General features: G+C 39.9%; 1 protein-coding gene across 9 annotated transcripts in view; it reads left to right on the top strand.

The window, feature by feature from the left end:
* Positions 1–25,784, top strand: part of ZNF521 (zinc finger protein 521) — a 229,385-nt gene that overhangs the window by 187,874 nt on the left and 15,727 nt on the right. For all 9 annotated transcript variants that reach the window (XM_015618586.2, XM_015618587.3, XM_015618596.1 and 6 more), the window contains 2 exons: positions 12,298–12,429; positions 15,116–15,231. In XM_015618586.2, the coding sequence (XP_015474072.1) occupies positions 12,298–12,429; positions 15,116–15,231 (248 nt within the window). The remainder of the gene's footprint in view (positions 1–12,297; positions 12,430–15,115; positions 15,232–25,784) is intronic.

The raw sequence follows: 25,784 nt of genomic DNA, 5'->3' as shown, positions 1-25,784 counted from the left end.
GTTTCCAAATGATGGCCCTCCAGCTTTTTAAAAAAAAAAAAATTAGACAAGTTAAATGCATATCTAGTACCATTCTGTCAAGAAATGCTTTTATTTCTTAATATCATTAAGAGACTGATGATGGAAAAAAAATCCTGTAGAGCTGCCCTTTATTACAAAAAGTCAGGGTATACAATATTTAAGTAATTGCTTGAATGAATGTGCTCAGGCCTTGGTCAAATTATTTCATAAAGTCAAGAAATTAAAAAATTGCCCACAACAAAAATGTCCACAGCATCTTAATAAGTTTTACAAGCATCTATACAAGACGGCTGTAGAAACACTTTCAATTTTTATTTTTTTTTTTTCATTTTTTGTGGGCTTTAATGACTGAAATTGCTCTGTAAAAGGAATGTCTGTCTTCACTGGCAGTCTTTTTGTCCCTGACAAAATGTAAAAAAAAAAATCTATGTCTGCAAGTGTTTTCTGTGTCTCCTTCCATTCTTCTGCTTATTCTCCAATTGTGTCAACAGTATGTGCAGATAAATAAAATATCAAGAATGCTGATATCATCTTCCTTTTCCCTCCTCTAACTTATAATAATGTGGGGCAAAGGTCTACTTAACATAACACAGTTACGATAACTAGTACATTTGTATTTCTGCTATGATGAGAGGTCTGCTGTAGTGAGACTCATCCACTGTTGCTGCTTCTTCTCAGCAGTGTTAATTATTCTTCAGGCTCGTGTAGCGTGTGTATGGAAACACAAAATAAGCAATCAGGGAGTAGGATATTTTTGGTTTTATTTGTTGTGTCAGTGACACTTCCACTCTGACACAAACACACAGCACAACGCTCCTGATCTGTAATGAGGTTATGTCCCAGGACGTGTGTTAAAAGCACTAAATAGTCCCTTGCTTATTCAAAATCCTCATTTATCTGAATTAATTTTGTGTCCCCCATTTCATTTGGGTAAATTAGGTTTCACAGTTTCACAATTTGATCACAAGCCTCACAATGTTCAGTACTTCTTTCTCAACCTGAGCCCCCAAAATGACAGTGCTGCATCAAAATCTCAGTCTTCATTTAAAAAAAAAATTGACATGCTCACTTTCCTCATTACAGAGAAACCCTCTGAGGGGAAACTGCCCAGTGCAGACTTCCAGCCATACCCTCAGTTAATCTCATGGTTTTAACCCATTCTACCCACTCTGCAGCATATGGCTGAAGTAAATTTGGTTTCAGTGACTGCTAGGTACCTTGTGCATGTACACACAGCTCTGTGTGTAGGGTTGGACTGGGTCTTCCTGCCTTTCTTCCTGAGTTCTTCTTTTTTTTTCCTACCTCTTCTTGTTTAAATGAACTGCCCACACAGTGAAAACTCAGTGGGTCTTTTGGAGAATATTTCAGACAGCAAATGCAGTCTTGTTAGTTATTTATTAGAGTATGCCTTAGTAAAAGACTAATGTATTACCACTGATAGGTCAGCCACCTATCTCTTGCTGTTACAGGCATGTTTTTCATATCACATTTCAGATTTCCTCAGAAATTTACAAGTATTTTTTGGTTTCTCACCAATGTTAATCACCCCATATTCATTTAATGTTAGGCCACATTTTTCTCCAGCTCTATAACTTTTATTTGGAGAGGGCTATATACTGACCTGACAGCCTATATTTTTATTTTTCTCATAATGGTCCTGTATTTTTTTCCCTAGTTTGATGCTTGATCTTTGTAACCTGCTGTTCTTTTTAATTGCTTATTGTTATTAATGATATACTGGTAACTTTGTTGGCTTGAGACATTTGGATGTAAGAATACATCTATCATTATTGCCATAGGAGCTGCACTAAATTATACAAGCTTTGCCTGGAAATGTATGCTCCTTTGCATTTCTTCAGTGAACTTTCAGTGAGGGTTAAATTGAGACTTTGCTATGCCTTTTCACACAGGTTTCATGCTCTTGTCCTGCTTCTGCTCACTGCTTTTTCTGCTCCATTCTCCTTTTCAGTCTTCCTCCTTTTTTTGTTTATTGTTGCTACTACATCTGTTCTCCTTCCCAATCAATCTTTATGTGTCTGATACATCTCTTTTTAGCCAGCTCTATTTCTTCTACTCTGATGTCTTTCCTCTTTTTCCCTTATTGTTTGAAGTTCAGAACTTAGCCATTCTGTTACATTGAAGTTAACTGGAGGAGGGGCTGTGTTCCACTCCTCAGTTACATGCATGGTGGGAAATGGTGTCTTTGCTTCAGTGAGGAATTAGGTTTGATCAAGGGTTGGAATAAATCTGTTAACAGTGGCATTTAGAGTTTGGGAAAATAAGGCCAACCCCCAAACATGTAACAGATAAAGAAAAAATAACTAACTGGCCCTCATTATTCTCTTATCCACAAATGAAGAACTTTCAATATAAAAATTCCAAAAGCTGTTTGTTCACCTCAATGTGAAGTCTTAGTACCAGCAGAGAAAGTGGGAAGGAGAGTGGAGCAGGTGGTCCTTTTTTGATATGTGGGCCCAAAGCTGCTTGCTTTCTTTATAGCAGAATCAAAGAGAGACATAGGGAAAGGTTAGCTCAAATTAAAATTGAGCTTTCTCATGCTTTCCTAAATAAAACTGCAAACCAAATCAGATGAGCAATATAAATAATTCTTTATATTAAATTGAGCTTTATCATTTTAATATATTGCTGTACAAGGAGATCTCCCCTAACAGGCAAAGCAGTTTGCTCACGTGAAAATAATCTAATTAAATGCCCAGTTATCAGCATAGACCTGAGGGCCTTCACAACCTGAACCTCTTCCTCCTCCCTGTTTTTTTCTAAGGGCTGGAGATGAGGAAATGGAGGTTAGGGAGAAATAAAGCAGAAAGTTTATACACAACTAAATGAGTTGAAGAGCTGGATCAAAATCACAGCAATTTCTGCTCATTCCCAAGTGTCTCTCACCTATGCAAAAAGATGCCAAATAATATTTGACTGATACAATAGTATTAAGATTTGGAAAACAAAATATCAATGCTATCTGATGTATTAGGAAATATGAAAAAGACTGTTATTTATTCATGCTCTTGAGTCAAATATCCAATATAACAGGAAAGTCCTATCCTATCCTACTTTTTTTCCATTTTTCTTTTTTCTTCCCTATCTTTTAAGAATAAGCAGGCAATTCTCTGTAGATAAACAGCTTTTCAGCATTTAGAGACTTTATCTTCCAGACATCTAATAGCTTCATACCAAAAGAAAGAAGGCAACTCTGACCCTTTTTGTATACTCAGAACAAAAGAAATACCTGATGAGACTTGTGTACGAAACATAATTTCTACTGCTGGTCCACTGTAGTGTATAATTAATATTGACAATTTGATTGTCTCCATGTGAGATGTTTTCCCAGTACCACTAAATTTAGAACAGTTTGTATTTAGTTTATGCAATGTGAAATATCCTCCTCTACCTTAAAAATTTGTGTTTCCTTTGTGCAGAACTTAAAAGTAGATATACCTGTACTTTGACCAGATGAGTGGGCATTACTAGTAGGTATGTAACAACAAATAACAGAGAAAGCTGGTTCTCCAACCAGAAAGCAAGAACAAGAAGACAAAACTGTAGCCTACACAGTGAATAAAATTACTGAAATTGAAATAATAATTTAAAAAAATAAAATAACAGGAAGTTTTTACTTATATTTTTACTGTGCTTAGTTCTTCTGAATACAAATGTGACACTTTTATTATTTTTCTCCCTACAGTTTGATTAAATCATTAATATCTACTTAGCTCAGGCAACCTCTGAGCCATTCAGATTGCAATTTGACTTCAGTAAAGAAGATTTGGTCCAAAAGTCTTCCTGGAAATAGGCTCTTAGCTCACAGAAGAGAACAGAGAAAAACTCAGTTCCAACCTTAATACTGCATTCATAATGGTTAACACATGAAGCAGGGTCTGGCTCTTACACCACTGTAATTTAGTAAGAGAGTTTTCATTCTCTGTTTGGGATGCAGCTTTGGGGTACAGTTTCTTTATCTATAAAATTCAGATGGTAATCTGTATTTCACTGTGTAGTGAGAGGATGGAGGGCTTAACCTTGTACTTCAGCAGAATTTAGTCCCACAGAAAGCCTAGGCAGGAGTCTAGAAGGATGGGAGGCCTGCTCTCCTGAACTAGTTATGCCAGCATTTGAAGGATCAGTCACCAAGTTTTTAATCAGTGCTCTCTTAAGTAGTATTTGAAAAGGTAAATGTTGAGCTGGATCATCTGTCTACAAATGCCTCATACCACTCAGCTTATTCCTACCGGTTTAAATTTCTTTTTATATCCCATGGTAAAATTGTTTCCAAAATAAGCTCCATCACATGGGATTTTTTTGCAATGATGGAGTGTAACCTTGTAATGTGTGTAGCTATGTGATGCAACACAGACTTTTTTTTCTGAACCAATTTTAATACCTTTTCCTGGTGCAGTTACAGACACAGAGTAGCAAATTATGCATGTCCCATCAATTGGTGAATAACTCTGTTGCAGAATTCCTGAACTCTCTCCTGGTAGCCAGTTGCCCAGAAAATGCTGTTTGATGGAGAGGGGACTTGCTGTATTTAAATGGTTCTTACTTGAGCTGAATACATGACACTTACTAAGAAAAAGACACTGCCAGTTGCCCTTATTTTATTTTCATACAGCCTCGCTGAAGCCAGACAATTTGTGGTTTTAATAGAACATACAAGGCACATGTGGTAAGAAGAGTTCACTTACAAGCAGCCAAAGTGAGTGCAACCAAGCAAAAAAGTGAACAGTTGGTGAAGTGAAATGCATCCCTTGCTTCAGACAAAAATACAGTGGAATGAAAGATGCAGTAGACTGGCTTTCCCTTAAGCAGATCTAATTTCAAAATCTGTCCCTGGAGAGATGAACTTTTGCTTTAATTGAGGAGGTGGATCCCAGCTCTTTGTCACTCCATCAATCAGCACCCTTTACTGTAGCTTTAGCAGTACACTGCAGAAGGCTGTAGGATTTATTTCCTGCTTGTTGAATAAAGCTTCCCAGCCAGTGCTGCTGGGAGTCTGCATGGCCTGGCCTCAGCAGCACAGTGCAAGTCCCATCTTCTTCCTGCTGCTGAAGGCCAGTATCCTTCAAGGCAGTGTCATAGCCTGGTCCCTACCTTCCCCTTGAGAGGCCACAGTTGTTGGTGACTCAAGAGTTAAGGATTGTTGCTAGGATCTTGTCTACCACCTTTCCTTGGCATGGGCAAAGTCTTGCCTAAAAATCATTCTGGACTGAAAAAAAAAGCAAGGGGAAAGACATTGCTTGAGGTGCAGCCTGATGTTTTGAGTTTCTTCAGCTAACATCATGATTTTGGTTAAAAGTTATGGTTGAAAATAAACACAGACCAGCATGCAGGCATCTACATGAGCAGTAGTATGTGGCACAAGAGGGAAGGTGTGCAGGACAACTGTGCCTAGAGATTGAGTGAGGAAGGAGAGTATATCCTTCCCCTGCCCTCCTGCTTCCTAACGCATGGTGACTTGCTCTGGACAGTCCAGGAGAAACACACAGGTGTACTTCTTTCCATCCAATCCTCCATCCTGTCCCACCAGGATTGAATCATTAGTTAGGACTTGAACAAAAACTGTTTTTCTATGGTTGTTCTCATGGCTGTAAATTCCAGCTGCATTATTCTTCTTGCTGCAAATTCCAGCTGTATGCTTTGCCTTTACTGTCTCCTTTGCCTTTACTTGTCTCCTCTCCCATGCTTTTCATGTCAGCCACCAAAATTGACACTGTGGTGGATCATGTTTCTCATTTGAGGGGTTATGATAATGATAATGTTTGAGGAATTGAAAATTATGAACAGGATGTTGGAGACAGGGTGCTGGAACAGGTACTATTCCATTTCAGCTTCCAGGCTTGGAAGAGCTCTTACTTGCTCTTTAGCATGTGAAGGTACATGTCATGATCATATTTGCCACAGTAGACCCTAAGACCAAATTTTGAGCAGGAATGAAGTTGCCTGAAGTGGCACAGGGTGGCTGATGGTTGAATAGGTGTGTAATGAGTAGAATTTAAAAGATGCAGGTAGCTCAGCACTATAAGCTAGGAAGCATGGATGGTTGTACACTCTGGAAATTACAGTGTTGTGTGGTGTTTTTTGTTTGCCCTGTTTTCTGTGTGAGATGTTGTAGCCGAGGGGTTAGCTGTCATCCATGGCATTGCTTCCTTACTCCTCAGATCTCTGGCTTATAAATGTGTGCTGCAGAATTAGCTCAGGGAAGAGTGAAAGTAATGTGAAGAAGGAGAAATTGGTTTAGGGGCATGGTTTGCTTGGTAAAAAAATTACAAAGAAAACACATTGAATATGGGAGCTGCGCATGTTTTAGACCTAAAAAAAATAAATACAGGGCCTGCAGGCCACTTCATTCCTGTGTTGTGTGTGGAGGGCAGAGTTTATGTGACTTCTTAGCAGTTGCTTTTGAGCATGGGCCCAGCCTTGTGCTGATTTACCAGGAGGACGTTATCATCCTAGGACCTTTGCCTATAGATTTATTCAGAGTAGAAGGCACAAGGACCCTTCTGGACAATCTCGAGGGCGAATAGCAGAAAGTTACTTATAAACTGTTACAAATTGGTGCTGGGTGATGGCTGTAGTGTTGATCAGACAATATAAAAGGGCCCCCAGTGGTTACCGACTTAACAGCTGCATGTAAGTCAGGCAGTGAACATTTGCTTGTAGCTGCTCTAGTTTTGCTTTTATTGAAGAGCAAGAAGCATAAACATGGGACACACAGTCTAGAGGCTGCTTAAAGGGTTCCACTTCTTTAAAGTGCATATTGAAATGTCAGGGCATTCCATGAAATGAACAAGTTGTGCCTTGAGTTGGTAACACAAACTGGGCCAGGTCATCCACAGCACTGGCTCCAGGGAAGGTGCAAGTGGGAGCATCCAGCCTCTGTACAAGTTGCTCGGTAATTCTGCAGTATGTGGGTAGGCAACACAAAGAGGATCCCCAAATATGAGTATATGCTCAGCACGAAGGCTGATTATATTTGCTTTTATAGCTGATTGTCAAGTTAGTTGCTGAGGTAATGGGCTGCACCTCAATTAAAATCTACCTGCCTGCATTGAAACATTTAATATTTGTGTAAATATTAAACATTTATATGAATATTAAATGCATTTATTTGGAATTGATTCATGTTTACATTTTCCCACTCTCTGAATAAAGATTACAAATGGAAAGCAATTTACTTATGCAGAAATTCTGCATGCATCAAACTCGTTTGTCTACGAGCAGTGGGTAAACCATTCCCATCCATCTTGCGAGGTCTTAACCATGTCCAAGCTCATATCCCAACCACGTAAGGACAACAGTAAGCACCAGTTCTCTGCTGCACAGTGCATACTTTGTTCTTCCCTTCCTCATGGCGTTGTTGGGCTCATAATGTGAAGGACGTGCTGACTTGTTTTACGATGTACCACACCAGGGAATGCAGTGCATAGTTTTCTGTTAGATTTGGAAAAGTGCAGGCTTTATATTAAAGGTTCATTTCTTTTTCATCCTTCAGCTAACTCATTTGCACTGTAATGTACTTTGCTATTCCTCCTCCTGATACTTGCTGCTTTTATACCTATTTTGCAAGCCATATTTTTAGTCTAATCCATACAGCAGTTGTCTAAAATTCCATAGCATTGCTTATTTCTTACCTATAACTCTTAATAAAAAATAGGGCTGTGCCAACCTATTATATCTTTAATAGAATATTCTAATGGTTATTAAATCAATTGACTCTGAATCTCACTTTAATAAATGAGTCAGACAGTATTTTCCAATTACTGTCAGCCGCCACCTTTCCAAAGAGCAGATTATTTTGATTGAATTTTTAAAGCTGCTCAGCACTTTTTTTAATTTTTTTTTTTACTTTTTTTTCCTTCCTGAGTAAGAGCAAAGAGCAGCAGCTCTGTTCTGCAGGGAAGGAGAGCCCTTTGGACTGTATCTGACACTCCATTCCATTTCAGATTTATCCCAAATGGAAACTGAAAATGTGACATTTCACTGGCCCTTTATTTATGAATGATATTATATTTTGCACTTCCATAGCACCCTATCAAATTGTTTGCAAAATACAGAGAGCTAGGACAGGGGCCACTGTGTACACAGAGCCTTTTGCATCCTCTTTCCACATCTGGCACCTTTGCAAGATTTGCCACATCCTGGCTCTTTCATGCCAGTGGGAGATAAAAGGCTGGCCATGCCTTTAAATTGTCTACGGAGAACAGAGAACAGGGACAAAGCCTTGTTCCCTCACCCTTCCACAGTGCTGTGCGATCCAGGCAAGTTGTGTGTCAAGAAATATAATCTTAAACCTTTCCAAAGGGAGATGGCAGCAATTCTGGGTCTTCTGAGTAAGGTTGATAGTCTTGGACTCTTCTCCAGCACCACTGTCTTGGTTGCATTAAAAGTCTTAAGGGATAGTAATTAGGTCAGCCTGTTAAAGTAGAAATTAAAAATTAGCACCTCCTCTTTAAATATGGGTAGTCTGAGAAACACAGTCCACACTGTCATGCCCAAGGTGATAAGAGTATGTCAGCGTTGGAGTTTGGAATGGAAGCCAGAACTCCTGACTCTTCTGCCAATTCTCTACTCTTAGCTGTCTTCCTTAAATTTAAATCATGGCTGGGCTCACATTCTTGAATTAAAGGTCTGGAATCTTGCCCTTTGTTCCAAGGATGTAACAAAGCTGGTGATGTGCACAAAATGGGTGAAAACAGTGGGACTTAAGAAAAATATTATTCTGTTAGTTATACAAATGTAGTCTTATTTTAAATATGGCCTTTAGAACTTGGAGACTAAAAACATTTTATTTTTAAGAGAAGGCTTAGATTCTGCACAAATTGATGTCTCTTGCCTGGGGAAGTTTTTTATCTGCCCCAGGCGAGTGGGTGAGGGGATTTTTCAAACCCTGTTTATAAGCCTTCAGGAAAATCATATTTGCAACATAGAATAATCAAAGTGATTTTGATGTTTGTGACCAGGAGATCACCTTAGATCTGAGTAATATGGGAAATACAATAAGGGTCACCCTTAATGGAGTTCAGTTCTTCATGAACAAGTACAATTTCTGTGAAATTAAAATTAATTTTGCTTTGGCATCAGGAGTGCATGCCTTTCTTCCTACTTTTTTCTTCATCAACTAAGGTAATGGAAAGACAAAAAAAAAAAGCATTCTCTGTTTTCTGTAGCATCTTATAAAAATATTTCTTTCTCAGAAGTCTTTCTTCTTTGGAATATTTGAAGAACTCCCGTTCTGTGTTCCTGTGCTCAAGAATGATTAGCATGGTTCATTTACACTTTGCCAACAGTAACTCTGTGATTTGAGAATTGTCATTGATTATCTTCAACTTGTCTTGTGGAAGATCCTGAGATGGAACTCCCTTTTACCTAATTGCTTTGACTGTGTGTCAGCACAATCAGGTTGATAAAGAAACTTCGCCTTACAAGCTTCCTATCTTGTAACTGCCCATTGTGGGGAATTTTCACCATCTCCAGAACTATCTGCTCAGTAATGACCATGGCAAAGATTTGTATACAGGAGAAATACCGTGTGCCAGCCTGTACAGTCCTCATAACTAATTAGCGAGTTCAGGAAAGAAGAGGCATTTATACAAGATTTGTTGAGCCTTCCTCCTCTTTTCAGGATGCTGTTCTGCAGCTTTGCCCGCAGCAGTGGGTTGCTGCCTGTTGGAAGAACACAGCTTACAACCTGCCTTGGAGGATGTGTCTGTGTCTCTTAGATCTACAGACTGAAGTATGCCAGGTCCTTTTCCTTCATGCTCCCCGTGGTGGTGCTTGTCCTCTCTCAGCAGTAGCAAAGGCAGAACACACTGGAAGGGTTTGTTAGTGATGGTGCAAAATGCCAAATCCCAGACGACTCTTGATAATCCATTAAATTTTCACTGCTAATGAAGTAGTTAGCATATATTTGATAAATAGTTTTTAATTTTTTTATGAAGAGTTACAAAAGGTGTCACCTACAAGATGAGAAAGTGTCACCCACCCTTAAGCTTCCCCTGGGAGTCTTTTGCAAAGGATTTTATCAGACATTGTGCCTGACTGCCAGTGTATATGGCTGAGAGAGACATGTACCTCAGCAGCCTGTGCTCTGTTGCCACCATATTCAAGTCTCTCCAGAGAGGCCATGGTGTCAAAACAGCTGAGATTGACCTAAGCCTTTGCCTGAGTTTGTGTTGACAGCTGTCCTCAGTGGATCCAGCTATAAATTGGTGCCTGGTCAGGCAGGCTGGGAGTCAAGTTCTTCTGCCTCATGTAGGTAACAGAGACAGGTGCTTCAGCAGGAACAGTCTGTGGGCAGAGGATTGCCAGGACCACCAACATTTTTCAGCTGACACTCAGAGCAGGCCTTCCATTTCACACCCTCTAAAAGCTCTGCAGCGTGTTGAGGTATGTGATGATGCAGAGCGACACAGAGTCCCCAGGCAGGTGCAAAGGAGAGCCACTTTATTGCAAAAACCAGGTCTTTTTAAGCAATTAGCTGGTTATCAGTTTACATCGTTTTAAGGCACAACAAGCCTAAGTCAACCAACCACCACACACCATGATGTGGACATGAGGCAGTCACAACTCTCAGGTCTCTCATGCCTCTCTATCCCTATTCCAGCTGAGTCACTCTCCCATAAATAGCATGTCTGAGCCATGATTTTACAAGGGTAACAAGGCCCTTATTTTATAAGGCTTTACCTATTTGCAACAGAGGCAGTCAGGAACTTTCATGAAGGATTGGGTAGAAAAGGAAAGAAAATTTGCAGTTTGCTGTGTCTGCATTGGAGTGATACCATTTTTGTGTAAATCTTTGTCTTTGTTGGGTTTCATCTATCCCTTTCCATTGTGAAGAGCTCTGACACCTCATAGAAACCGCCCAGTGGTAATTTGCAGTAGCCCTACCTGCAGAATGGTCACCACCACCATTAGCTCACACTGTTTAATTCCCCGCTTTGGCTAAAGATGCCATGACTTACACAAAGGCTAAATTTAGCTTTTGGACTACGGAGAAGTGAAAGCTGGGAGCTACCATTGACTTGTTTTTCAATTCTTGTAAGTCCCTAAGGGTCATTTGGGGCAGGAATGTGCCCCCACTCAGCTGTGGGATGCAAACATTGTCTGTGCTCTCACCACCTTTCATGAATGCCCGTCACCAGAGTCAGTGACTGTCCCTGCAGGCAGCGCTGTGTCCAGCAGGAGGTTGGCAGCCTGGATTTGGGTGTTCAGCATGGGCAGGGCGCTCTCCTAAATCACTGCTTCCTGACTGGGAAATGGCAGGGAGCTGTGCCAGTCACCAAGCACTCCATTCCCGCTTGTTTTTTAATAAGCAGATACAGTATTTACCTGCGAGATCAATGCTACTCCTGTAGCACACTGGTGACATACAGAAGGACCTTTTCTAAGCGGCGCTGTGGGAATTGAGGCCTCTGCAGCAGGGCTGGAAGCCACTTCTTACCTAGCAACTGTTTCTAAGTAGGACAGCCGCTGACTGCCCTCATGGCAGAGTGGATGAATCCTGCAGCACCCTCAGGAAGGGAACCTGGTGCCAGGCACCAGCCGGCCTTGGAGGACAATGGGAGGAAGCAGAGGAACAAGCAGAGGGGAGCGGGAAGGGTTTTAAAGCCACAGGACGGGAAAGCTGAATCAGAAGGCACATGGGGACTTTTCTGGGCTGTTCAGAGGAGAAATGCAAATAAAGAGGGGAAAAAAATCCAGGATTGTCAGAAAGGGAGGTTTGAAATCCTGCAGCTTGCAAAAGATTTCATGTATACCCACAGGACTGGGAACGTGGAGTAGGAGTGATGTGAGGGTATAAACTACCCACCCTTCTCACACTGGTTACAAGAAACTCCACCTCAGCCAGAGTGCCAAAAACGGCATTCACAGTTCTTACCCGTGGTAGACAGGATGATGTGTGATCAGCATTAAATTCCTCACGCGCTGTTTTGCAAATGTGCTTGGTCGTGACTGGGTGGCTCTGGTAAGAAACGATGTTTCAGGTCATAGTCATCATTTCCTACTGAAGGCTAATGCTCTGCATTCCTGCTTAGTGCTAATTGTAAGTGGAAAATCTGTGCTTTTAATGCCCAGTCAGGCTTTGGATATTCTGAAATGTTCTGGGTAAAAGAACACTTCAGCAATCGTAGGTGCTGAGGGGAATCCAGTTTCCTGAGCTTAGGAAAACAAAAAGCTGCTCCAGTTCACAGATTGTGTTGGACTTTCTCTTTGTAAGATTTGTGGTGAATTTCAATTTTCCTTTGATTTCTCCTGCAGATGAAGGACTGAACCATGAATGCAAACTCTGCAATCAGACATTCGACTCTCCTGCCAAACTTCAGTGCCACCTGATAGAGCACAGCTTTGAAGGCATGGGGGGCACCTTCAAATGTCCGGTGTGCTTTACAGGTAGGAGCCCATCACTGCTTGTCCCAGTCATGCCCTTAGCTTGACTTTGCATAACTCCCTGAAAAAATGTGTCATGTGCTCGCTTTAGGTCAGTTTTAGGAGGGAACATTACATTTTGTTCATTAGTAATATCGATTAGAAATCGTTTACAAAGCTGAGCTCCTTGGGAGGTCAGTCATCCATCTGTAAGAAGTGCATTCCAAGCTCTTCTATCGGAAGTCTGAGTTTTTTATAATTACAGAAGTGATAGTCTGTTACCTTCCACAGTATCATGTTCATTACTTCCACGTTTCAAACTTGCCCAGGTTAAAACTGTCCATAATTTTGTGCTTTAAAGCTACAGATGCTTCATCTAAAACAATAAAACTCAGAGCAGAATTTGGCCCCAGTTCTCAGGCATAGTCTGTGCAGCAGCATTCTCCTCTGATGGGGTAAGAAAGCCCACATGCCTGTGTTTGTTGGCTTGTGGTGAGAAGAAACACCCTTGTAATATGCTTTAGAAAGCAAACCATGCTGTCTTGCCACAAGCCAAGCTCTGGTCTCCCCTGACAGAAGTCCAAGTGTGGAATAATCCTCCCCAAGTCAGTGGTGTTATTCAGTAGTAAAACCCAAGTGAGAAAATAACTTGACCCAGTAGGGCTAAGCACTGCAGTGTTTGGGCCATAATGAAGAACAGAAAAATGCTGTTGTTAGAAATGAAAACACATTAAAAGGATGCCTACTGAGTTGTTGTGAGTTTTTTAAGGACTTCCTAATAGAACATTTCATAAAATGATAACCTAAAACATGAGTGTTAATATGTAGCTTGCATTTCCAATTTTGCTTTAAAAGATGAAAATCAAAGATAATCACAAACATGACAAAACACACTTTGGGTATTCACACATCAATGGCATGCTAATTCTGGAAGCCATTCAAGGTTTCTGCTTTCCATTAATGGAAGTGAAGGGTTTTCATTGATAAGCAAATAGACCCTTTAATACCTTCATTTTACTTCTCTTTGTTTGGCAGCTCCATGCCCAGTGAAACCTAAGTGAGTGCTACCCAGGAAAATTAAATTTGAATTTTTCATCTTTCAGATACAGTGGCTGGTGATGATTATTACCTCACTGTGTTCAGGTTTCACACATTTCTGTGGGTTATAAAATTTAAAAAATACATTGTTCCTCTTCACTGCACAGCTTGTCTAAGCATTGTAGTACCACCAAAACAGTTTGTTTGTAAAGTGTCTGTGTTCAATAATTATTTCAGTTAGGCATTTCTTCAAGTTCTAGTTTTGCTACTGATTCTAATAATTTTTTTCCTTGTTTTCATTTATATATTATGGTGCTATCTTTTTTTGGTGTAACATCATGGACCTTCAGTTTCCAAGTTTGGGGTGTTTGTTGTAAATACGGCATAAAAACTTGCGTATGTAGAGAGTACCCACTGAGGGTTCTCCATGTGACCAAGATCCCTGATAAAAAACTAATCCTTCCATTTCTGAGCCAGTAGCCTTGTAAAATGTGTTAAAGAGTACAGAGATAAGTCGATTCCAATCTGTGTGAAACATTTTTTGCTGATGGGGTAAATAGACAGTGAACATTAATCACAAACAATGCTGCTTTATTAGCAATATGCCATTAAATTACTTCAGCACATCTTGCTAGAATATTAAAAAGAAGTAAAAATCACCAATATAAGTTTTATATGGAAAATGGAATCTGATCCTTTTTTTTTTCCAGGGTAATGAGAAATGTGATTAAAATGTATGACTCAGAAGAACAATATTCTGATGTTTTTTGTTGCCTTGCAATTAGAATAATTTTAATGATTAGGAGTGGAGTCAAAGTCAAATGCCAGCATCTTTAATAAATCCTTTCCCTGCCTATACAGATTAATATTGTAGATGCAAACTTTTTTAGGTCACAGTGCACCAGGCATCCATCAGAAGTCAGTGCTGCCAACCCAAACACTGCCTCTGGCATATACAATTTAATTATTAATAGTATGTCTCCTAGGTAAACTGTTACACAGTCTTAGGGCCTTGTTTTGTAGTCATTAAAATTGAACATGTTTATATTATTGAAACCCTTGCATTCAGTGTGTAGGCAGAGTTGATCTTAAAGTATCCAAAGAGAATTTACCTGCAGTTCTGTTTCGCATTTATAGACATTGCCCCAGTATAGCTGTGGGATATAATTTTTAACATTAACACATTTAAATACAGAGCTGTTTGTTAGCTTTAACTTTAGGCACACAGAGTAAACAGGACTCTGGCATCTGTGCTTTTTAAACCTGTTGGTTGCTAGGAAATAAGTTTCGTGTGTGTTCAAAGTGCAATAAGCATGAAGAAATAATTCTGAACAGGAAATGGCATTTTCAGATACTTTATCCTTGAAATCTTCATTGGATGTCCTGACAGGGTCTTTTTTTTTTATTTATTTTCTTGGTCAGTTGTTGGGTTTTTTTTCCCTTACACTAGGGATCTGTTTCAGTTCATTTCTTTTAGAAGAAGCATAAAACACTTTGTAGATAAATGACATTCATTGGTATGCATTATAGCAACAGTGTAAGGTGAAATCCGAATGCACTTGCCTAATTTTACATCCTGGAATTACTCAATCTTAATGGGAAACTGTTTATAAAAAACTCTTCACTTCTGATATTAAATAATTAAAAGCTTGTTCTTTGTCTAATATTTCAGTGTTTGTCCAAGCAAACAAGTTGCAGCAACATATTTTCTCAGCCCATGGACAAGAGGACAAGATCTATGACTGCACACAGTGTCCACAGAAGTTCTTCTTCCAAACAGAGCTGCAGGTACCACACTTGCTACCTGGGGATTATGATAGCATTGTGTATTTGATACCTGACTTCAAAGCTGTACTTGCCATGACCTCCTCTGATACTTGCTTATCATCAGGATGGGAATTAGAGAAGGTCAAGAGAAATTGCAGGTGATTCAACCCATGCTGCTTCAAAAAGGTGCTGGCAGAAAGCCACCTGGTACAGAGCTGAATTTCAGGATTCTTGCACTGTAGGTTGTTGCAGCTCAAGGTATTCTCTAGGAGAGATAAACGGGCATCCTATTTTTCTTCCTGATAGCCATAAAACGTTCAGTTGACCAGTGAAATGGAAAATAAATGTATTATTCTGTATTTAAATGTGAAAAACTATGCACTGAAGTAGGAGTGTAGTGATGGCAGAGAGGGGAAGTAGACAGAATTCCTCTTTTGACTTGGTGGGGAATAAAACTAGGGTTAAATTAATGTCTTTTCATGGCCTGTTGTCAGATTTGTAATGATGTAAATGTAAGGTAATGTTTATTAATGGTAAACAAGAGAGAGAGAAAGAGAGAGAGAGAGAGAGAGAGAGAGAGAGAGAGAGAAAGAAAGAAATAAAGAAAGAAAACAAGGAAGGAAGGAGGTGCAGGTATGCAAAAGACATACCATTAAAAGAAAGAAACAGGAACACAGGGTAAAAATTACTTTTAAGGGTAGAATTAGGGCTTTAAATCAGGATTTTAAGTAGGATTTTAAAAAGCAGAATAGATGACTGAATTATGAAGTTTGAAAGCACACCAAGTGTGTACAATCACCTCCTAACAAGTCTATCCCACCTAAAATACACTTTCATTTCAAAATACATGGGGTCTCAAGCAGCTGCCTTCATTTTTTTGTTGTAATAAACCAACAATATGTCTTTCCACTCAAAATTTATTCCTTCCCAAGAGTAAGAAAAATATTTTTCTCTTTCTATCTAAGCCTCATTCACTGACACTTCAACATAACTGAAGGACCTGGTTTTCTGGTGAAGGGCACAAAAGAGTGTCGCTACAGAGGGAAACTCTGCTCGGCTAGATGACAGTGTGTTGGTAATTCCATGCTGCAGAAGGCTCTTACTAGACCCCCATCTCTATATCCTTAGTGACAGCCTCTCTCTGGCTTATCAACACTTGCAAAAAATATTCATTTACTTATATACACTTAATTCATTATGCTTATTCTTATTTTAATTAACTTGGATAGTGCTACCTCAGTGGAGAATGCATTATGCTTAAAAAAAGCCTGCAGTGCCATGATGCTGTTGAGATCACTGTCTTTCTGCTCTTACCTCCAGTTACCTACCCAGGCTGGTGAAAGGGCAGCAAAAACTCTCAGACAGAGCCATAGGTACTGAGATTTGTTGTCTGCTTTTGCAGATACATTGATCTCCAGCCCACTGTCATTTAAAACCTGTTCTAGGAGGCATTGCTTTGCTCGGGCTATCTACCACCTAAAGCACTGGAATCTTTGGCAACTATCCTCCAGGTTATGCTTCTCTATCCTTTCATTGTCATGGTTTTTGTTGGGGCTTGCAGCATAGCAGTATGTTATTCTATCAAGAGCAGTTCCTTACTTTTTAAATTAAATGTGCATTTTATTTGTTTCTCCCATCCACAGGACATGCTGATCATGTCAAATTAGAAGGCAGGGTCAGCACTCCATGGCTGTAGGGAAGGCAGGGTGGAAACATGAACAAAATAGAGCAGGACAGAATGCAATAGCATAGAAGTCCTTTCCACATGTGTGGTACAGCTGATAATTAATGGGAATGAATTCAAGCATACAGAAAATATATGTGTTATAATGGTGCTTAATTTGGTGTTTGGCCCAGTGCAATTCTTCACTTAGCATCTTCTGGCTCCTGTTCAGAAAGAGTAGCCTGTAGGAACATAAGAATACCCTCAAGTTCATCTCACCTTCTCAATGCAAAAATCAAGCAGGACTCTCTTTAGAAGTTTCCATTATTTCACTCCAGATGCTTACTAGGAATGCAACACAATCCCACAGGACCACATTCTGGTGAGAGCAGAGAACAAACAACCAGTCCTGAAAATCAAACCTTCAATGTATTGCTCAACCTTCAAGTTGAAGTAAAGACATTTTACAGGAATTTGATCTTTAAGATTCTTTTGACACTTTGTGCTCCATACATTGTCTTTAAACACCTTTGTGCTCAGTAGCTACAGAACCAGCTTTAAACATTTTTAGATACTACCTGCATATGGAAGAAGCAAATGGAAACCTTCTGTAACAGTTAGAAGTTTATGATTTAAGAATGTTCCAAGTTGTGAATTTTTGTACTAACATGTTTAAAAAGCCTATATGGTGTATTTATACTTCTGAAATGGAGTTTAAAAAGTGTGTCCCTAAAAATGTTTGTTTTTTAGAATAGAAAGCTTTTAATAAGACATGTTTAACATAATAAGGGCTTTTCTGAAATAGGCTTGTACAATCTCTAAGTACCAGATAAGGAAGCTGAAAGGTAGATACATTTATAGGGTGCCTAGTTTTCCCCCAAAAGATGAAAAATCTTCTAACTGAACACCTGGACCATTCAGTTCTCTATAGAGGGTGGATATAACTAAAACAGTGTTCTCCATCCATTATCCATAATACTGAATTTTTAACTGATAAGGAAGTAAAGAAACTTATCACTAGTTTATTAGTGAATTTTCATGAAATTATGATAAAAGAATTTGTACATATTAAGAATTCTTTTTCCTGCCCACATGATGTTTCCAGTGCCTGCACCTTTTTGCCTTATTGGACATAGGCTTAGATGTTAGTTCTGGTTTTTGTGCTTCTCCTATCTCTGAGGAGGTGTAACCATTTCTTTCTTGTTTCCAGTGCTAGTATTAATTCCACAGAATCAGAATGATTTGGGTTGGAAGGGACATTAAAGATCATCTAGTTCCAACCCCCTGCCATGGGCAGGGACAGCTTCCATAAGACCAGGTTGCTCAAAGTCCCATCCAACCTGGCCTTGAACACTTCCAGGAACACAACATATTGTGGTATTTGTGGGGAGGAATGAGGTACCCTTGTGGGGTGTTACCCAGAGTGAATGGATGAATGAATGAATTCGCTTTACTTTTATACAGATGTTGCTGGATCAGAGAGGTATTGATATCTAACAGAACTGATGAATAATTGTAAATTTTTCAGTGTTTTATCAGTGAGGATAGTTTTCAATACGATGCTAGCCAAGATTATATGGTCTCAGCACCATTTTGCCCAATACAAAAATGATATCTCTTTTTGGTGAATTAGGACATTTCCTGAACTTCTTGTGACTAATAATTAGTTGCCCCTGGGGTAGTTAAGTGTCCCCACTTTAGAAACATGAAAACTAGGGCAAGAAATAATTGGATCAGCAGTTGCTTCTCATCCTGTTCAAATGGGACCTGGCCTCAGTGATTCACGCCCTTGCTGCTTCCCATCTGGACTCCATCAGCACAGAATACCTGGGCATGAAGCCATCAGCCTGTAGGACGTTCCAGCTAATACAGAGAGCTGCAGCACTGGCCCTCAGTAGCAAAGGAGACCAGGAGCATATTCAATCAGCTCTCTTGCTTTCTATACTGCCTTCCCACATGTTTGTCCAATTGTGCTGTAACACTCAGTCCTTAATTTTCTTGGTGGACTGGGTCAAGAGCATCTCAGAGATGACCTGAGAAGTTCTTCCCACTTGGAGACAAAGTGGTAGTTGGCAAAGCTCTGCTTTGTGAGTGTTTCTATCAAAAAGCTGAAGATTTTTGCTCAGAAGCTAGAACTTCCTTACAGACTTGCCTGTGAGACCATGGAACAAACTTTGAGAGCAGTTAAGTATTACAACAGAAGTCCTCAGCTTATGCTTTTAAGAGCAGGATGCACCTACATGTGCCAAAGGCTCCCTTCTCTCATACAAACATATACCTGTATGTAGATTTTTAAACCTTCCCCAAAATCCCAACCCACAGCAACAGAGCTCTACCAAAACAAAATACACAGCGCCTTCCCCAGGGAAAGGATGAAAGAAAGAATGAAGCACTCATAGCAGATGTTACTCATGTCGCTTCAAACAGCAGGAGAACATTCTTAGCTCCCAGTACAAGCCTCTGAAACAAAGCAGGACAGAGGCAGTATAGAAGAGTCTGTGGAAGTTTTATGTAGCTTAATGTGAGTCCTTCTCTGGATTTCCAGTTTTACCATTGCCTTGTTCAAATTTCACTGTTGAAACTAATCCTCTAGTTTTTTCCTCACTTATTTAAGGGTTAAACTTTCCAAAGATCTCAGCATTGAAAAATGCTCCCAAAAACTCAACATTTTAAAACAGCCTTTAAAATACCCTTGACCTGAGCTGGAGCAGAACTAAGCAAGCTCTAGGCTATTTCAAGAACTAAAGGCTTGACTGAGACCTTTAGTGGAGACAGTGGCAGAGCTGGGATTCAAGTACTGTGTTCTCTCATTTGGGGGTCAGCTAGAGAAAACTGCTAATTAACCTGGGCTGGGGTTGTCTCCTTGTGGCAGAGGCCTTCTGGGGCCAGCTGGGAAAGAGGTTGGTGTAGGAATAGCATCAGCCATAGCAGCAGTGGCACAGCTACCTCCATCTAGGATTGTTTTGCCAAGGCCCCCTCAGTAGTTGAGTCTCTGTGCCATGTAGGTCCCAGCAGCAGGGGAGACCATGAATAATTTATGCTCTTTACACAAAAACAGGCACAAAACTTTCAAACCTGCAGGATGTTTTCTTCACAAAGAAAAGGCCTCAAAACATTTTTTTTTTTTTTTTTTTAAGTGAAATTGGAGATTAGTTTTGGCATTTCTAGGTCCCCAAGCTCTTAGGGTGTGGAGTGGAACATAGATGCTGGCTTTCTAGGCCCCAAAGGCCAGGAGCCAGCAGGGAATAACTTTGTCAGCTCTTCTTAAAAAGAAGCCTACCTGGAATCCAATTAACAGTCAAAGCTTTAGGCCAGCATTTTCAAACTCAGTGGCCTATTTCTGAGAGGGTGCTGAGCACCTCCAGCTGCAGATAAGGCCAGGGTAAGATGCTGGTGCTGAGTACATCAGGAAATCAGGTCAAAAATGCCTGAAGTTAGGAACCTTGATAAAAGCATAGGTGTTGAGCAGGCCATAGCCTCGTTTAAAGTTTCAACAAAACACTTTTGATGCCTAAACACAGGCATCACATTCATTAATGCTGGCCCTAGTCCTTAACAGGCAGCCAGGTTGCTTTTATCAGAACAAATGCCCAGGAGTCAGAAGAGCTGGATTCATTTGTAAGGTCAGGTACTAACTTGCTCCACATAACCATGCACGCTCTCCATCTTGTGAATGAGGATGATGATAATTCCAGAGATACTAGGATTGTAATTAATGTTTGTGTTTTGGGGGACTAGACTGAGCTGCATGCATTGCAAGTTTGCTTTCTTTCCTGAGCCCTTACTGTGCATTCTGTTTCAGACAGATTATCTGTGCACCAGTATGTGCATTGAGTATCTTCCCATGTCTTTCAAGATTTAAAAAATTCAGACTGGTGTTCCTGAGATTTGAGACTTTTTCCCCCTAGAAGCCAGAATTATTTTCTTTGCAAATTCTCTCAAAAAGGCAATCAAGAGAAGTACGGTGGAGGCACGCATGCATTAGCTCTTTAAGGACATACCTTCTAAGTGTTTCCCCTGCAAGTCTTTTGCTTCAATGTCAAACAAAGTTTAAATACAAAAAGAAATTCTTTGAATTCCCTTCCAGTGCCCCTTCCCTCCTGGGGACTGAGGGGTGTTATGGCCACATTAGGTTTTCATGCGGTAATTCTTTTCTAAATAAGAAATTTCCAGGTTTGGAGCTTGAGAGTTCACCCGCCTTTGATTGGCCTATTCAAATGTAAACACTCCCTGTGGGTACTTCATTAGTTCATGAATATTTATAGCACATTGCAAAGTCCACCAAGCCCAAAGTGCCAGAATTTTTCAGGGACCATTTTGATTTCACTAAATAGTTCTTGTCAAAGATGAGCTTAGTGTTAATTTACTTGTCTCCACATAGTTCATATATGAGTAAGTTTACATACCATAAGTCAACCTGTGAAATTTTCTACACTTTTTCCTGTACATAAGCAGGAAACAACGTATTCACAACATCCCTTATACATTCTCTGTGAGAACATTCCTTAAATTTCTGGAGCAATTGAATCACAATTATGGGTTTGTTTTTTCAGATGCTTGAGTAATATTATTGATGAAAATACAGAATTAATTGGCAAAGACAGTACAGCACTTTAGTGATGGATATTACATTAAGTACAAATTTTAATCTTGAAAAGAAATTCAGACTTAAGGAACAATAAAATGGTAAAGAAATGAAAAGTAAATATACTGTCCTGAGTGAAACTCAATAAGTATCTATTCAAAAATAAGCAAAAATTTATATTCATTCTCTTTCTAGGGTGTAGAATCATACCCAAAAGCATGTGTGCTTGAATAGACATCCCTATTTTGCCTACTTCTTCCTGTTTATATGCTTGTATGGCAGGATTCTTTTTGTAAAATAGAAGTACCTATTAAAAAATAACCCATGCATCTCTTCTCCAAATTGACTCATATGGTCTATATTAAATAGATTCTGCAGAATCAGATAATATAGTACAGTCTGTAACTTTTATGACTGCAAATCCTTATGACATGCAAAAATGTTAAATGAAATTCATGGTTTCCAGTCTGAAAGCAGCAAATGTTGTCTCTGAAATGCATCAGTGATGTTCCATGTCAACATTAAAATCATAATTTCTGAGGTCTTTTAGCAAATAGAACAGTGAGGTGTGTGAGATTTCAGCCTGAAGAAGCTAATCAAAAGTTGCTGCAGAAAGAAAAAGGCACAGAAAGGCAGAAGAAGAAGGGAACAAAAAGCAGAGGAGTAGAGAAGCAGAAAGGAGATTATGGGACAAAGAAAGAAACAAGATTGAAATAATAGTGCTTGGGAAGGCAAACATTTTTTCTTCTGAGTGATGCTGGTAATAATGATAAGGCACTTGTAAAAATAAATCATGGTAATAATAAGGGGAAGTTCAGTTATTACATAAAGGCCAATTTCTACCCTCAGTCCTTATAGAAACCTCAGCGAACATCAGAGAGTCCTGTCATAGACCGAAGGCAGGGAAAGCAGTAAATGTATTCCCTGACCCACAGATAATCATTAGAAATGGAATTCTGCCCTTTGCAGAAAATGAGGTTTTATCATCTGTGCCCTGAATGTTTCAGCCTACACCTTGCCATTAGTCAGATCAGTTGGCACATACACCTGGAGTAAGCAGAAGAAATAAGCACTCTGTTTGCGTATGAATAATTTCCCTGGTAGATCAGTTCAGTTCTCTTAATTGTCCATCCATTAATTTCTTGCTAATGTAGATGATATCGATGACTGATTTTCTGTGCTAAACAGGAAGCACCACTTCTTCATTCTAGAACACATTCCTTCCTACAACTGCCCTGCTGTTAGCTACCAGTAGCTGCCATTATATTATCTTTCATCTGGCCCAGAGCTGACAACAGATGGCCATCTCCGGGACTGCCATCAGTGTGACTTTATGAAGCATCCAGCTATGGTGTATTGAGGAGCTTCATGGCCAGTTCTGCAAATCTGATTTCCCTTCCCCCTACCCCGCTGCTGGCCCCCCTCACTCCATCTCATGAATAAGCTCCTTATTCCTGGCTCCACTCTCCAGTGGTCCTGTCATTTCCCAATGAGTGGTGGCACATGGTTATCACTGGAAGATTGCAGCTCAAGGTCTGCCCTCACTTCCCTCCGCAGCACTGGCACAAGGTTGCTGCTGCTCCCAGCATCCTCACTCCTTCGTGTTTTCAGTTTAGGTGCAGGGCTTTGGTAACAGCAAAACTGCTACCTTTTAGGATCTGTAGTGCAAACCCTACCTTCTTCCACTGCAGAGTACCTCCTCAAGCTTCAGGGATTTTATTTTCGTTAAGTTCCACAAGTCATGCTGCCGAACTAGCATTGAGTGTATTAAGTGTGAAAGGAGCTGAAATATTGATCAGAGACCTAAAGTGGAGAAAAGTGTAAAATTCACAAGCATCCTGATTCCATTGACATTTTAGATCACTTGGAAAAGCTCTTTCAACTGTGTGGCTGCTGTGCATTTTGGAGAAAGATATATTGTTTGCTCTTGACAGAGTTTTCTAAAGCAAGATACCTCCAGAGTCAACCCATATTTTACAAGAAATTCACATTTGTGTCCTTTATTGTGATATTTGCAGCAAGTCTACACCTAGTGAGAGTCTCTGCCCTCAAGCTATAAAGGAGTAAGGCTCCATTGTTGGAGAGAGAGCAGCCGCCTGTGAAAGGCTGAGATGTGGTAGGCAAGATGAATACTGCTTAAAAGCGATGCTTGCCATGCTGTCATTTAGAACAGGAACACTGAGGATTTAAACGAAAGTGAAAGGCATGGTAAATGAATCCTTTAAAACTGGTCAAATTTTCAGCTGCCAAAAATAACAAGTTTTCTCCATTGATAGGTTCATTGAGTAGGAGGAAAGTTGGGAGGGGATGAATTCCCCTAGGGAGGAGGTGCAGATAGTTTGGGAAAACAAGGTGTGGTCAGTGATTCATAAAGAGACACTCCAGTAAACAGCAAACTTGGCTCAAAAGTGGTGTCTTTTTTATTTTTTGCCTTTCGCTTTTTTTTTATTTTTGCTTTTTTTTGCTTTTTTTTTTGTTTTGGCCTTTCATTTTTCTTGTGCAGTCAGGGGCAGGGTAAGAGCATCGTTTGGACACTCCATTCTAAACACGGGTGAAAAAGACTCTGGTACAGAGTGGCTACACATCTGGAAGTGTATGTTGCAAAAAAATGTGTATGTCCCCCAACCAGAAAGGAACAGATTTTAGGTTTATCATTTCTACCTGTTATTGGAGTCAGTTTCACCATGTTTTGATCAAACCAAGGCACAAACATTTTGGATGAGAAAAGAGTGGAATTTTGCAGGAACTTGTGATTTGGTGTTTTTTTTTTAAGTTGAGTTTCCTTTGTGTTCAAAGCTGAAATTGAGTGTCCTCCACCCTGTTAACAAAGGAAGAGAGAAAGAGATGATTCAGTTCTCGTGAACCAATACTGCTGAGTTACACACATTTCTACGTGCAGCTTTAGTTGTTTTTCTGTGTTGTTATAGTCTCATTTTGCGGGAGAGTCGCTAGGCACAGTCACGGATCATGGGTGTGTAAGTTTGCTCGGGGATACGCTGTGTCAGTGAATACTCTGCCTCCCCCCATATTTCCTGTGTGTAGATGTGTGCTGTGTAAGATAAAGAACCTGTGATATTGTTAAATATTAGTGGTGCATTTTGCTTGGCTTTGCATTTGTAAAGGTGAAAGGTGATTGTGCAGGAAAATGGAACAGTATATTTGCTGTGAGACAGGCACTAAGAACTCACTCCCATGCTCAGTTATAATTCATGACTGTACTGGTGGGAAGCCCTTATCCCTCTGTGGAGTTAATGCATCTCTACTGTAACCTGCTGAGAGCACCCTGTGTCCCCTCCCACCATCTGTGCATTCACTTGCGTGCTTTCTCTCTCCCCGTTTACTGTGAGATCTCTTGGTGTTAAAACTGTCACACTACTAGTGCCTGGTAAAGCTGGCTTTATGATGTGTATTAATGCTGAATTGTCAGTTAAGGGTGAGGAGGCAGGTAAAGGATATGTTACCATTTGTTTTAAGCTCTTGTTAGAAAATGCTGGGGAGCAAATAGACAGAAAGGTAGATTTGTTGCTTCAGACAGCAAACAGCTTTGAACAGTGCAGAGACATTGTCACAGCTCAGGGTTAGAGCTGTTGATAGCAAATGCATCTTTCTTCCCAACCTAGGCATATTTAACAGTTTATTGGTAGAGTGGATCTCTGTCTCTCCATGTCAAGATCTGAACCAATGACACTGTAAATTGAATAATATTTATTTACCCATCAGCTGAATTTTATTTTCTCCAAGTTGATCTGCTCTTTTAGCTGAAAAGCTCTCTTGCAGGCTGCAAGTTGCTTCTTTGCTACCTGAGACTTGAAATTAATGTGACCTAGCTATAAGCTAGTACAGTCTTAACTAAACAGGTAGTGTATTTTTTGAAGTGAAAATTTTTTATTATTATTATTGCTCTAAGGCACTGTCAGAAGACTGGTGAGACTGTCTAGCTTCGAAAGAATTGCACTCAGCTCACAGAGATTTAGATGATGCTTTATCAACCTGGCACTTTACCACAACATTAAACTCAGAATATGGTTAAAAGACCATGTACTCGACTGTCACGGCAATATTAATTTGCAGTGTTTCACTGGATGTAATCTCATGTAGTCTGTTGTTTGTATTCCTTTAAAATTTATAAATCAAATCCAGACCTGGAATACCAGTGTATGAACTTAACAGATGTGCTGCCATAAGGGACCTGCTAGGTTATAAACTGCAGAAATGATCTTTTTCTATTTCAGACTTCTGGCTTATTCCAAGGAGATTTAGTAATCAGAGAAGTAAGGTGGAAGGTCACGCGCTAGGACAGTAGCACCCACCCAGCACTTGACGTTG

The sequence above is a fragment of the Parus major genome, chromosome 2 (assembly GCF_001522545.3).
Source record: "Parus major isolate Abel chromosome 2, Parus_major1.1, whole genome shotgun sequence".
NCBI classification, from domain to species: Eukaryota; Metazoa; Chordata; class Aves; order Passeriformes; family Paridae; genus Parus; species Parus major.
Note: the sequence above shows the minus strand (reverse complement) of the source record. Positions and strands in the feature narration are given on the sequence as shown.